At 41.8% G+C, this 15,659-nt stretch overlaps 1 protein-coding gene across 10 annotated transcripts in view; it reads right to left on the minus strand.

Moving 5' to 3' along the window:
- Positions 1-15,659, minus strand: part of KIAA1143 (KIAA1143 ortholog) — an 84,136-nt gene that overhangs the window by 60,755 nt on the left and 7,722 nt on the right. For 4 of the 10 annotated variants that reach the window (XM_072853774.1, XM_072853775.1, XM_072853778.1 and 1 more), the window contains exon 3: positions 14,200-14,282. In XM_072853774.1, the coding sequence (XP_072709875.1) occupies positions 14,200-14,282 (83 nt within the window). Of the gene's footprint in view, positions 1-12; positions 1,663-2,976; positions 3,020-3,925; positions 4,072-4,857; positions 4,878-10,231; positions 10,302-12,754; positions 14,283-15,659 lie in introns of those variants that run through there. The other 6 variants (XM_072853771.1, XM_072853772.1, XM_072853769.1 and 3 more) reach the window with 6 other exon arrangements.

Here is a 15,659-nt window from a genome sequence, read left to right on the forward strand (position 1 = left end):
TAACAATATAGACATATGTATTTGCTTGAGAAACAAAATGACTTGTTCATCCCTTGATTTTATTCAGTTCAGTCTACAGAGGTGTCTGAAAAGCATTCAAGGTTATGGAATTGGTAGTTTAAGAAAGAGAGGTGGACCTTGTGGACATAGGACTGGCTTTCCTCCTATATCTAACGTGTTTGGCTCAAAATCTCAGGTGCTGCCCACTTCTATTTAAAAATGGAATTATAAAACAAAGAGAAAACAGCACGTGAAAATGCTCACCAGCAGGTTTCATAATGTTTTTAAAAGGACAGATATCTTACTGTGCTCATTTCAGAAAGGAGGGGACTGGCGCTCACAGGAGAAGCTGTGAGTAGTCAGGCAGCCACCAAATGGCAGATCCATTTAAATGAGCTCCTGTCCCATATCGTATTGTGCAAGTTTCATTACCTGATGTGTGCATGGATCCTATTCCCGTAACAGGTCAGATTCAGAGATATCAGAAAACCTAACTCACCTCTAGAATGACTTTTATGTCTCCAGCACATAGTGCCTTTCTAAGACATCACCTACACATACAGGCTCAGTGTAAGTATACAAGGCCTAATGATTAAATATCCCTGTATCAAACATCCAGTAGTTGGAAATTTTACTCTGCAGTTCCACAAATATCAATTACTTGACCTGAACTCTTCTGCACTTTATGACATATTAGAAATCACACCTTACTACGGCCTCTCCTTTTGCATTACAGATTGCACTTCAGCCTAAATATTCAACTCCAGTTTGTTTTGCTTAATAAAGTTCCGGGCACATCTGTGCTGGGAGAGAAATCATAAATAACATGAATAGAAGGCAGGTCAGGCGCTGCAAATACAGCCAGCCAAATCAAAGAGAACTTGAACGATTTAGACATTGATGATACTAAAGTTTCGATGGTGGCACACAGAATTGGGCTATGCCTCCCTCACACCCCATGGGGTTGGTTATGGAGGCTGCCACTGAAGCTAGTGGAGACTTTCCACGTGACTAAGCTTCCACCTCTGAGTGTAAGAATTGCAAGATACAGCCCATAACCAGTGCCCTATGTCACAAAGGGGAATCTTTTCCACTATGTTTTTTCTTTGTTGAATTTTAAGGCTGTCTTGCTAAGCCCTATTTTTGGTCTTTTTTTTTGGGTGCTCCACGGGCAGTTCCCCATCCTCCCCACAGTTAATCTCCCACCTGCCCCGACCAACGCGAGCGGCCTGACTCGGCGCTGCCCATCAATTAGGCCACTAATCCTGGGTCGTGGAGGTCTGTGGCCAGAGCAGCGTGCAAGCCCCGGCGTGCCTCGTCCCTGTCCCCGTCCCCATCCTCACCCCGGGGCCAGCCAGCCCTGAGGCCCCGAGGTCCTCAGCGAGGCACCCCAGGCCCTGGCTCCCGCTTGCCCACAGCAGCGCAGCGTGTGGCAGGGGCCAACGCGGCAGCCGGGAGCACCGTAAGGGGACCAGCGGGCACCCTTGGGTGTGGCGGCTGCCCCACGGAGCCCCAGGGTGCAGCCGCCACCGGGCAGCCAGCACCGGCAACCCAAGAAACGCAGCTTTCACCGGAAGCCAGCATCACTGTATCTTGCTCCTCGCAGCACTTTGTTCCTCGCTCATCCCAAATCAAATATAAACCCGAGCAGCAGGTGTTGCCCTAGATATGTAGGAGAGAAAAGAGAAAAAAAGGGAAGACAAGAGGGAAAATAAGGAAAAAATAAACAAACAAAACCCCAAAACACCAGCCTTGCGCTATACACCTCTTCTGCTGACAGCCCTAAGGAAAACCGCGCTGCCTCCCAGCCGAGCCCCCCGCCGCGATGAAAGGTCGGGCGGGGAAGGGCGGCGGGGCGCAGGCTCCGGCGCGGGTCCTGCGGGCCGGCAGCGCCACCGAGCCGCGCTCTCCCAGCGCCAGATGCCGGGGGCTGCGCGCAGCGGCAGAGCCGGAGATAACCCCCGGGAACACAGGCGCGGCCCGCCGGCCCGCCCCGCCGCGGAGGCGGCCTCCCCGCCCCGCTGCCTGAGGCGCGGCCGCCACCTGCCGTCCCGCCGCCGCGCTGCAGCCGGCCCGCGCCGAGCCGGCGGGGAAGGGCGGCAGGCGCGGCGGCCTCGGGCGGGTTGTGAGCTGAGGGAAATGCGGTGAAGGCAGCCTGCCTGTGAAGGGAAGCCGGGCTTGCTGGAGCAGCTGGACGGCCGCGGCCACCGCCACCTTCCGCCGCCCCTAGCATCGGCCCTCGCTCAGCGCGGGGCCCGCTCGCCCGACAGAGCCGAGAGGACAAGGCCCACACAGGCCCCCCAAAATCGCTCCGGCGTTGTGGAGGGTGCTGCTGGCGGGGCACCCGGTGGCCTCCTCCCTCTCGCTCCGTGAAAGGACCAGCCGGTTGAAGCAAAGCAAAATTTAGCTCTGACGCTGTCAGCCCCCGACTGATTTCAGGCGTAAATTAAGGCAGAATCTGGCTACAAGCGAGTGTAAATCTCCTGGGTGCCTTTGAGCGAGAAAAGCCTGAAACACCGCAAACGGCACCAGTGATCGGTCGGGAGTAGCTGGAGCTGGCCAGTAGAATAGGCCAGGAACAGGGCAAACTGCACCACTTTCTGCTATTCTTTCCCCTTTCCTTTGCTTTTTATATGCTAATAATACTCATTTTGCAGACAGGTCCCAGGCTGATGTAAACCACACCACATCATTGTAATATCCCCTCACATCCTCTCTCTTAAACGCTGTGGCCACAGACTGCTGGCTGCCATTCCCAAGCAGACATCAGGCCACTTCAGGTAGGGATTTATTTCTTCACTGTTTTGGGGGTAACAAATGGATGACAGACAAATAATTATTGCCACTGCAATCAAAGGGTAGGCATAGGTTATGAGTGAGTAACTGCTGAGCTGGAGCACGGTCAGAGGCAAGACCAGGAGAGAAGTTTCTCTCCCTCGTGATCCTTCTTTGGTAACAAGATGTAAATGCTATTGCCTCTCACTGCTTTGCTCACATGTACAGCAGCCAGGATACAGTCCTGTGGGTTTTAGAAAAAGGAAATAAGGCTAGAGAGGATGCTGACTCGGTTAGAAAATATTTATTCCTCTGTACCTGTATTGATTACCTTTAGGTATGAATAGCAATGGCATTCTTATCCTCCAAATGTTCGTTCTAGTCAATAATAAAATTAATTTGTATACCAACAAATCCACAGCTATCCAAGAGGGAAATGAGCTCATATACAGTAGAGGGGAGAGTTTTGGCAAAAGGGAGACTGTAGAAAGAAGCCTGCTTACAAGAATTATTGATAAAAGAATTATATGTTTATAGAATCCAATTCTGTATCTTGAAGCGTTTTATACGCTCAGTCCTCAGCGATAACTGCAATCATTTCAATAATTGCTGTTTGCTGAAGAAAATTGATTTTAAAATCTCCCTGATTCATTTACAAATTACTATTATTTTTTTGTACTAAAGTAGCACTCCAGAGTCTGTAGCACAGATTAGGGCTCCTCTGAGGTAGGTGCTGTGTAAACTCATAATACAGGAGTGTTGTCCCTTCGAACCATCACCCGGGAACTGGCTTTCTAAACCACACAGCTCAACAAGATCCATGGGTATGTATTTGTGCGTGTGGTATTGTATGACTGCACTAAAGCTGACACCTGACATAAAAGCATTTATTTATGAGAGCCTACACAGGTTCTCAAGCACTGAAAGGTGCCTTAAAAAAGCTAGCATCCACACATAAAAGTCTCTAACTCATGCAAAACCCTAATCCAGCTGGTGTTGCAGCCACTGTGGACTCTGAACTCCTTACAGGTGCAGAGGAGCTGGGGGAATGGTGGAGCACCATTCAGAGGAACTTTCGGTCTCTGCCTGTGCCAACCCAAAGCTGAGGGCAAAGAGGACAACACAGGAGGTTTGCAGAGGTGTGATAGGATGCAAAGACCTTACCTCACTGAATTTGAGAAACAGGCTTGCATGGCAAATGCTCGCTCCAGTTCTGCCCAGGAGGTGCAGTGAACAGGCCCCTTCCCTCCCTGCGGGGAAGATTTGCTGGGTGACGTGTTAGCCTCAGTGCTGGCGCTGTAGGGGGGAGGAAAAACTAAAGAGCAAATGGCCCAAGAGGTACAAGGAAAAATGCATTGGGGCGCTCACAATCCAAAAAAAATGCCACCATATGTAAATAGGCTAGTTAGACACAAAAGGGGTAGGAAAAAAGTATTATTCTCCTCATGCTGTGGTATATGGTGAACTGCCAATACGGGAAAACAAGACGTTAAGAACCAGTATTATCCAGGAAACATGTGACAGGAGCAGGAAATGATCCCCATTGCAGTGTCCAAATAATAAGGTTTACCTTCATCTTAACCTCAGTGTTAACTAATGGGCAAAATGAACGAAACTGCATTTTAAGGTCAAGTGATGCTTTGCCATGGACTGTACCCACAGGGGGGAGCAAATGAGTGTTTTGAGCAATGCAAAGCACAAAGTAGAAACAAGTGACGTGGGGGAAATCCATCCTCAGACGAAGGGCTGTGCTGAGCCAATGTGTCTTAAGTTGAAACTTAGGGGACACATGGGTTCTGGAGCACCGGCCTGGAGGTGCACTTTATCCCCCACATACACGACGACAGCAGAAGCTGGGGAATAAGCACAAAGAATGCACAAAAAAGACAAGGAAGGTAGCCATGATCTGGATGCACCAGGATATCTGCGTTGTTTGTCCATCTATCTCCAAAACATGTGAAGGGCAAGTCTCAAGTGAAACAGATGGGCAACCGTGGCAAAAGCTATTCTTGACTCTGATCCAAAGCCCACAGCAATCAAGGGAAGTCCTCCTCTATGGCAAACCTCATGCAGTACCCACAGCTTCAGTGAATATGGTCAGTCTGTAACAAGGGAATATCAAAGATACACAGAGGAAAGGGTGTCTTAACAGCACCCTGACGAGCATTTAACCGTTATGAAAAACAACCGATAGCATCCTTCTCTCTGCTGGATGCAGTAAAACAATTTAATGGCCAAATATCCAGTCATAATGTTACCATCTTTCATGGTATATGTTGAATTTTTTCAAGCCTCAGCTTCTGGAAGAGTTCTGTGATTATGTGAAGAGCCCACTTTTATTCTGGTTTTGTTTTTATTTTTACTTTAGTTTCTATTCTCCATGTAGCTGTAGAGAAAAGCTCAAAAGCCATGAACACTGAAGGGCCAAACTCAAACTCAAATCAAATGTATAATATATACATACATACGTATGTATATACACACACACAGGTGTGTGTGGGGGTGTGTGTAAATATTATAACGCCACTTCATGGTTTGACATAGGATTTTTTTGAACTTGAGGGCTTGGCAATACTGTGATCATCAATGGCCAGGCATGGCCTTTGGGGAGAAAAACATATGGCGTCACATCGCTGAACACTAAGGTACCACCAGTCACCAAAGTGACAGTGCTAAATTCTTGGCTGCTCGAAACTGGCATAGTTCCACCGAGTTACATAAATCAGCAGCTGGGTCATGAACTAAAACCTGAAGTCAGGGAAAATACAAAATTCTGGGAATACAGACATTTCAGCTTGCTTCACACCCCCCATCTTTTGTTAAACTCTTTTTTTTTTTTGGCGTTTGCACAGAAAACATGCCAGTGTGTCTTTTGCAGCACTCTGAGGAAGAAAATTCAAGCTGCTCTGCCTGATATTAAAAGATGTGGCATTTGGTAATATTTGGATGCAATCCAATTGCTAAACTGCTGAACCGCAGTTTGTAACGCAAGCACAGCTTGAAGGGAAAGCAGCAAAAGACAGATTAAAATGAAATTTATCAACAGGAATAAAAGAACATGTGAGCAGAAAGCAGCAGGAGGAATATCCAGTGTCTGAGAAGGGAGAGAAGTGTACCAAGCACATTAACAGTGGTATTAGTGATTTAAACACAACCACGTAATGAACCTGAGCTCTAGCGTCATGATAAATTGGAGTCGAAGAACAAGCTTTGGAGTGAGTGAGTGGAAGCATAGCATGTGGCCTAATGTGTGATGGCATGTGAAATGAGAGTGACCCCACCTGGAATATGTTAGATGCTAAAGACCAATGCTTTCTGCTTACTCAAATGACGAAATGGAAGTTGCAATATGTAAGATCAATACACGTTAGAAGAAACAGATTATTATGCTACCAAAAAGATCACGGTCTGGTCATCAACGACTCAGTTGTGTAACCTCCAAGTATTTAGCCTTTGAACAAGTGTTACACACATTCAAGTGTTAATAATTAAGGGTGGGATATCAACCTTAAGCTTTGAATTTTCCCAGATATTGTCACTTTAAATCTGACTCTTGGCATTGCTATACCATGTTTTTGGTTTTAAAAGGAATGATGAGGTCCTAGGAATATCACATCAGCCCTCCTAATGAAAGAGCCACAGAAAATAGGGCTGGAAGGGACCTTGCGAGGTCATCTAGTCCAGCCCTCTGCCCTAAGGCAGGATCAATTATACCCAAATCATTCCTGACAGATGTTTGTCTAACCTGTTCTTAAAAACGTCTGGCAATGAAGATTCTACAACCTCCCCGGGCAATCTGTTTCAGTACTTCACTACTGTTACAGCTAGAAAGCCTGTCCTAATGTCTTCCTTAAATCTCCTTTGCTGCAATTTAAATCCATTAGTTCTTTTTGTATTCCCAGTGGACACAGAGAACAATTTATTACTTTCCTCTTTGCAGCAAGCTTTACATATCTGAAGACTGGTATCACATTCTTATTCCCTCCCCTGCATCTCCCTTCTCTAGATGTATAAACCCCCTTCTTTCAATCTGTCCTCACAGGTCATGTTTTCTAGACTTCTGATCAATAGCACTACTTTCTGCTGGACTTTCCAATTGGTCTACATTTTTCTTTTTTGAAGTATAGTGCACAAAAGTAGACGCATTACTCCAGCTAAGGTCTGAAGCAGAGAATAAGTAGGGTAGGATTACTTCACACTTCTTCTCCATGATACATTATTTATAGAGCCGAAATTGCATTAGCTTTCCTCACACCGTGGCCTATGTTCAGTTTTTAATTCACGGCAGTCACAGATCCTTCCTGCAGAATGACCACTGAGTCAGTCGCTGCCATCATTTATGCATGTTGTTGGCTATAGGAATTCAGTGGCAAGATCCTGGAGTGTCCAACACTTCACTTCCTTGAATTTAAACCTATTCACCTCAGACTACCTTGTTCAGGTTTAGTAAGGAGTTCACGTATCTATCAGTATCATTTTATTGACAGCAATGGAGTAACATCAGAAAATAACTTAGCCCAAGCTGCCCATCCAGCATAGAGGAATTCAGCAACAGTTCTTCCCATTAATACCATGTTTAGCATATTCAGTCTGCAATAATCTGAAACACAATGATTTCTTTTTAGAGGAGTTGGAGAAGTTTAAAATACAGAAAATTAAGCACCGAATATTACAGCTTAGAGGTATACCGATATGATGAAAGGTCTCCAACCTATCTGTATCCTGATGGGTATAATGCCCAGTGAGGGGAGGGCTCTTTCAAGCACCAATTATACCCAAAATAGGATGAAATGGGAACTATGTCTTATCAGCTCCACCTTGGCTAGTCGTCTGGAAGGAAAGTTCAATCTCTATTCATATCTGTAATGTAAGGAATTGTATTTGTCTTATATAATCTTGAAATGTGTGACGAGGAACCAGGTATTGTTTCTCTTTCTGCTCTAGAGGCAGATCCTTCTCTGTAGCAGCTGGAGTGATTTGCAGGAACAGGCTTAAGCAGAGAGAACAAGGTTCCTCACAGTAATGAGGCCTAAACAACAACCCAAAACTACACTGTGGTAAGAAAAGGGTTAACTCTTAAAGTCCCAAAGTGGTTTTTCACCTGAAATAGAATTACAAGTTACCCCCCACACACACTGTTTATAAGCACATTAAGCACAATAGCAGTGGAATTTAAAAATTGCTCTGAATTTGACCTTCCTCTAATTTTGATTTTTACCAAGTCTTTGAAACAATTTGGCATGATTAAAAATTAATAGTGGAATATTAAGTAGCTCAAAGGAACAAATCTTCTAACTCCCATCAAACTCGAACGCATAATTCCCACGGGTGCCTTTGAAAACCTCTATTTTGAATGTTGTTGTCCATTGGATAAACAGCTCAAACATCACTGGCTTTCTACACAAACATCATCCGCCTGAAATAATTTATGAAAATCATAAAATTGATTTAAGCTCTTCTCAGTGCTCCATAAATTTTATGCAGCCTTTAAATTATAAAACTGCTGCTGCTGCTGCTATGGCACTGATCAGAACAATGCTTAATCTCTTCTCTTGAGATAGCTGGCATGTCAGAGGAGAAAAGAAGAGACTCGGGCAGCTGAATTGTTTGTTTCAATTTAACAGGGCAGAATAAAACAGCCTAGATGCCAGGGCTCTAGTCCCGCTGAGACTGTGTGCATCAAATTTTTATTGCCAAAATAGTTGTTCTAACCTTCCCCTGCCTTTCCTTGGTTTTAAACCAGAAAATAACTTTCATAGATTTCACAAGGACACTTTTTTTGCACACATCATCAGATTTGTGATACTTGAGATGTTCCCCTTCTAATTTATAATCAGTGTGTTCCTGTTCTCAGATACATGACAACAAAATGCTGCATCTGCCCAATTACACATTGGTGAAAAAGCTCTGCAAACCTCACTACATCCTTATCAGATAGTCTCTCTCTCAGCCCAAAGCTGTACCAGAACAAATGTAGGCTTTCTGCTTTTACTAAAATTAGACTTTTTAGGAATGTTTGATTTTTTTTTCTCTCTGCCTTCTTTGGCAAAGATTAAAAACATCATTTTTGGCACTGAATCTAACACAAGGTGAAATTAAAGTCCTAGTATAAAGAAACTATGTTTGAATGGGCTCCTTTACTCTTAAATTTGGCCTAGCCACGTATTAAAGCTGCAGACTGCTTTGGCTTTATTGAGATTTTGATTAGTGCTAGCTAACTCAGATTAAGAGCATCCTTGTTTTTCTGGTGAAGTCTCATCTGGAGTAGCCCAGTTTTCAAAGGAAAAGCGCTCAGAACATTATTAGAATCACTCTTTTTGGTGTTTCATCCTGGGGATCCAAAGTCAGCAGCTGCTACAGTCTTTTTCTTAGCACTGACACTTTCCAGCTCTTTCCACTCTCCTGATAATGTTTCCTAGTCTGTCATTCAGACAGTAGTCATTTTTAAGGGATGCGTTTTCAACCTTTCTATGCTCACGCTTTTCTCCCACATAACCCTGTGAGTTTCGTTCTTTCTCGCACGCTATGTTTTTGCTCAGAGGTATACAAACCATCTGTGCCTCTAATACAATGTTCTTAAATAGCCTCCAGGCAGATCTCTATGGTTTTTAAGTACTTCTCTTTGCCCTTCAGCCTGCTGTTAACCATTTTCCTCATAGTTTTATAATCTGCCCTTTTAAAGTTCGTTGTCACTATGTTGTCCCTAAGGGAACAACTCTTTTATGATATCAAAACTAGAAGTGTGCAGTGATCACCGTTACCCCACGGAGGCTTGACAACACCTTTCTCTAATAACTTCTGCCTATTACAAGGTAGCTCCCTCTTGCCCATGGCCTTAATTAATCAGGCATTGCACTGAGGACTGCCACGGGAGTCAAGGAAAAGGAATCCTTTGCCATATGGATTGGAATGGCACCAAAGCCACTCTACATCTTCTGATAGAGGAAAAACTGCTTTTGCCAGCTGTTGCTTTACCTCCAACAAAAAATAAGAAGTGATAGCGGGGTAAACACTGTAGAATTCAATCTTGCATAATTTTCCTGACTGGTCCCATCCCTTTTCCCCAGGAGAAAGTTACTTCTCAGGCACTGGCTCTGAGATTTTGTAGGTTCTCAAAATCTTGAGGAAGTCTACAGGAGGTTGCAGTCACTCACATAAAACCCTGTGGTGTTTCTCCCGTGGTTTTAACAGCTACCCTTGTGACTGCTGTCTCTGGAATGCTCTCAAGGAAATGGGGCAGAAGGGGAGGTCTACGACATGAAAAATCTCTTTGCAGATTAACACCTCACTCTAGGAATGGGAATAAAGGGATGATACTGAAAAGGCAGTTGATACACCAGCCTTTCTGTTTGCTGAATGCACAAAGGATTGATTTATGGCATCTTGCCACGGGAGAGGGCTATAGGTTATTAACCAACTTCGATGGACAAACACTTGCTGAGACTGCATATCATACCTCTTGTGCTGTACCAAAGGTAATGACTCATCTTCAGGCACGCCTGATGTCCTTGAGAATACAACTGGCTCTACACAGCAAAGTGAAGCATTTCTTAGTTAATGCACTACAGCACAAGGGAAACAATCAGCTGAAACAATAGCATTGCTACTTCCTGCTTCATTATAGATCTGCAGCTTCCTAACAGGATTATATACTGAAGCACTGTAAAAAAGACATTAAGTCCTGTGATGAAACTTAAAAAAATGTGTAATTAAAACAGCTAAATACAGGCTTCTTGTATTCAGTGTCTGAAAAACACAGCCTTTGATCCTCCAAATTGTATTTCCTGGAAAAGTGCCGGACACAAAAACTATCAGAATACAATTCTGACTCATCCCTTCCTGTTTAGGCCAATGAAATGACCATTTGCAGTCCAACAATTTGTTTTTATTTGAGAAAAATTAACCTAATCAGACAGGCTAGAAATATAACCAAGGGTAGGAACTCCTGGACCACCTGCCCACACGTGCATTTTCTTGCTTATTCTGTTCCATGTCTTTGCATAATGCAGCATTCTTGATGATTCACCTTGATTCCTATCATTTAGAGAAAGATCCTCTTTCTTCAAAACCAAGAAAGGTGACAGAGCATCTCACCTTTCCTGATGACATCCAAGCACCTTTGCAACATGAAAAGCCTCCACTATAAGCATCCATTGCTGCAATGCTACTACAGTTCACCAGGTTTGTTCCGGCTTACTGCTCAGCTAAGAAGAACAAGAACTAAGACCACCATCAATAAATGTTTTGGAGTCTTAACGAACTGGGAAATTTCAAAGATTGTATTAATAAAAACTGTACAAGATTCCCATATTAGGTAATCCACAGCTACTTTCACCTTGCTTCTCCACAGCGCTTCTCTCACACTTAGCTGAGCAAGCTCCACAAGAAAATAAATATATATACATTCCCCGCTACAGGAGGGGAAAAGCACTGAGGATGGGGGCAGGGAAGAGAGAAAAAAAGAAAAAGCCAGGAAAATTGTCCGTTCCAGTCCTAGCCCCATGTTCCATGTGCTCACTTTGGCTTCCTCTTTATTAGAAAGTTCTTGCGATTATTATTTTTCCATGACCCATTGCTTAAGGCAGGTGATTGCTTAAGACAGTTTCACCTTTCTTTCCTAAACGAACAAGTAATTGTTCTCTTTAGTCACAGGTTTCATGGGGAGTTGATGGCGTGTGTAATTTTCCTGGTGTGTCACATTAAGAACACTGAATTTTCACATGACTGCTTGACTAAAATACTTTTGTGCATCACTCACACCTCTTAATAAATATATCCAATTAGTTATTGTTAAGTAAACTGGGGGTGAAATACAATGAATACAGAGGTCTCCTGGTCAGAGCATTACAAACCAGAGTCAGAATAAAGGAAAGAAACTGGGTTTCCGTATCCACCTTTCTTTCCCCTGCTGTGTTGCCTGAAGAACAACATGCCTTTCATTATATTATTTCCAAGTAAACCCTTTTAATTTATTTGCATTCCAGGCATCTGTCATGAAGTTGTAGGGCAAGGAGCATGATTAAGCAAAAGTACCGCACCCAATATTTTGAGGTAACTCTCTTTTTACTGGACTTCAGTTTCACAAGTCTTTCACTAGGAATAGTAATTTTTGTTTAAATGCAATTACTAACCAGATTCAAACAAGACCTCAATTTTATTTTGAACATGCCAAATCAGCTGCATATTTGGGAGACCCTCTCTAATTTTAAGGTAAATCCAAATTCCCTCTGATCCTTGGCAAGCATTTATCTCTTGACAGCCATGTCTCCTAAACTGCCTCACAGCTAAAGCGAAGAGTTTTCAGGCTGTGCAAGAAAAATGTAAGCAAGTATATTTTTGTGCTGACGAACAGAACCAGAAAAGTTTAAGTAAGCAGTCAATGGTTAATTCATTCTTTCAGACGAGTCTCAGCAAGTCAGAGTATTTACTCAGTTGTTGAAATATGTCCAAATATTCCTTCAGTATACTGTAATGCTACAAGATTTCTCATGGGTGTATATATATATTTTTTAATGGATTCAAACAAGTTTGAAGTATACAAAATAAATGGAAAGATTAATCCCTGGGAACCTTTGATTCTGTATTTCTTCTTCCTATGTTTCATTTTCTTTTTTATATATGCAGAATACAGACAAATTTTGTATTTACAAATGTAACATGTCCTCGTGGGAATAATCAGGTTGTCACACTGCACCTCTCTGGCAGTTCTAATATCAGACCAGTGCTACAACATGACTTTAATATCCATTTATAGGTCTGGTTTTAACTTTCTCAAAGGACAACAAATCTATTCATTTTCAAAATCAGAGTAACATGCACTCACACAGTGTGAAATAGTATGCAGACTTGCATTGGTCTTATGCTGCAAGGAGGGTGGTATGTACAGAGACAGGTAGCAGTCATAAGAGGCTTCATTATCAGGTGACAAAAAAATCCCATTTTATGCACTGAAATTTTCATTAAAGTATCTTTGGACCACTTATAGAAAACATAATTTATTGTTTAATACCAGATTAACAAACTAAAATGAGCTGTTTCACACAGCAACTTCAAATTTGCTCCTCAATGAAGCTTTACAGCCCAAATAATTTTGAATGTCCTGTCACGCAACAGAAGAACTGGTTTCATTGCTTTGTACCCTGTAATTCTGCAGCAGTCTCAGGTCTTGCTTAAATATGGTTACAGAACACACCATACTTCAAAATAATTTCAAAGTCACTAGTCCCATTTCCACCACCGTGTTCTCCCCAATTCCATCAGCTCTCTGTTATTTTGAATTTCAGCACATCCTGTTACATAAATGGTACAGAAATGATCACTTTCAGTGTATTGTACATGGGCAACTGAAAAATTTTAAAACTTTGTATCACAGCTATAACATTTCTTGACTTAAATTTCCTGTTTACAATTTCCTACTTGAAGAAAACCAAAATAATGCTTTTCCACAGCTTAAAGATTAAATAATTTTTTAAAAATAAGCTGTTTGAGATCCCAAATAATTATGAACACATATGTAGCCAACTGGAACAAATATATTTCAAAAAAAAACCCCAGCACCAAACCACTGAGCCCATCAGTATGATAACCAAAGTGCACAATATCCAAGGGTTTAGGCATCTTTCTTTTGCATTAGTTGATACCATCAACTACAATCAAAAATTTTATATCTTGCTAGCACAATCAATTCAAATTAATTTGATGCTTCTCAGACTGCACTCACCAAAGGCAGGATTAAGACTGCATGATTTTAGCAACTGCAGGCTCACTTACTGCAAGGGCTCTGCAAAGAGCTAATCTGCCAAACCACACATGCAAAAGTTAGGGCAAACTTTTGTTAAGCTATGAGACAGAAAACTTCAGTCTCTGTTCCGCAGCAATGAAGTCTCTCTCTTTTGAATGTCAAGTCAATAACAGGTAAAAAACACACAACTGTCAACTAAGGCCAGTAAATAGAGAGGAAATACATTTTTAGTAATGAAGGATATTTTAAAATGTATTGATTGAAAATTTATATAAGCTGGATATGTACAGGTATATTTTGCTACACATTTGTGACCTCAAATAGCTTTTACATACATGTTTAAATTCTCTTTTAAAATAAGACATAACATACTGTTCATACAGTTCCATCTGAACTGCAAAGACTTAGCTCTTGCTAGTTTTATACTATGTCTCTCTAGTTGGACTATAGCAAAGTTAAGAGAAGACTCAGATACCATGCCTCAATTTCTAAGAAAACACTCAATCTTACTCAGATCTCTAGAAGTGTAAGTAAAATATAAAAAAATACAGCTCCTAATCATCATTTTCCTCATCATCAAATGAGAGAAGACTGCTATTTTTTATTTGCTTAGCTGTACTCTGAGGAGTAGTTGCTTCTCTCTTAGTTTTCTTTGCCTCTTTCATCTTCTTACTTGAACTTACATTGAAGTCCAAAAACTTCTCTGATGAACGTTTGGCTGGTTTCCTGAACATAATTTTTCCATCAGCAGGTTCTGGTTCACCATCTATAACAAACAGAGTAAAATCAGAACTCATCTGCACATGTTCACACACACATACAGACCTTCACTATTATCTTTTCTTTTTCCCCAGGACCAAGATCAGCGAGACCTCTGATAGAATACAACGATCATGAAAATGTATTTTTTTGGCCACAAAGTCTGTATCGATGAATGTCCTTCATGCACACGCATCTGCTCCATGGAAACCAGCCCCTGAAGACAGTTCTCCTGCAGTTCCTATTAGAAATGGGTTCTCACTAACCAGAGCTTTAACTTAGAAGAGACTGTGAGCAGTAGAGCTTTTCCCACACAATCCAGCCGCATCCACTCATCAAAATGGAGACGACAACTTTATAGGATCCTCTAATTCCACTTCACTAGTTGTAAAATCCATAACAACAAATGCACTTATGTCGGAATTATGATATATCTTTAAAGAACAAAATGGCACATATACAAGACAAAGCTTTTCTTTTTCTTCTAACATACTCTGTCCTCCTGAGATAGCTAAAAAGATTACATAGTCATAAACCTGCCTTTTATTTTCATATGGGATGAAAGTTTTAGGGTTTCTTTGTATCTGTAAAATCACCAAACTATTCTTACTGACTAATTCTGTTCCTCTGCATGTACTAGAGCAAATAACAATTTTAAAAACAAGAGAAGTCCCTTCCAGGATTATCAGGCAGAGGAGGAAAGCTACTGCACAAGTAACAGCATCAAGGTAATATTTCTGGAAAAAATCCCCTGTAATTGTAAAGTCATGAATCAGACACAAAGGCTCACGCTGCAGTAGTGTGCAATTTTTGTAATATATATGTGACAGGATGTTAAAGAACCATAGGTTTATTTTTCCTAAAGTACTTTTGTGAAATTAATTATGCAACAGAAATTTCCTAACAATATGCATGTGTTTGACAAGATTATGTGCTATTTAATTATAACCAATAAATATCTTTTGTCTTTATCACAAATTCTTTCCTCAATTCATAAGCATTATGGCAGAAGACTTAACATTTCAGTGTTACCATGCACAGCGCTGGCTGAAACACTCTTCAGTGCATACTCCAAACAATACAACTATTATATCTGGTGTCTTAAGGGTTGTGTGGTACAAATTAAGATCATCAACCTCATTAGGAAACTTCACTTATAATTCCTTAACTTTCACAGACCCTTTTTAAGAAGAAATCTAGCTTAAAAAACTAAGCACCAATTCTGTCAATGACTTCTACAGAATGCACTCTTCTGCAGTAGTTTATGAGAGGAGACTACTATGCAGAAAATAACTAACCAGGTTTTGGGAAAATATTTCAGTACTGGTGCATTACAAAAGCATGACAGTTAAAAGGCAATACCAGCAATAGTAAACTGTAGATA

The sequence above is a fragment of the Ciconia boyciana genome, chromosome 2 (genome assembly GCF_034638445.1).
Source record: "Ciconia boyciana chromosome 2, ASM3463844v1, whole genome shotgun sequence".
Classification (NCBI taxonomy): Eukaryota; Metazoa; Chordata; class Aves; order Ciconiiformes; family Ciconiidae; genus Ciconia; species Ciconia boyciana.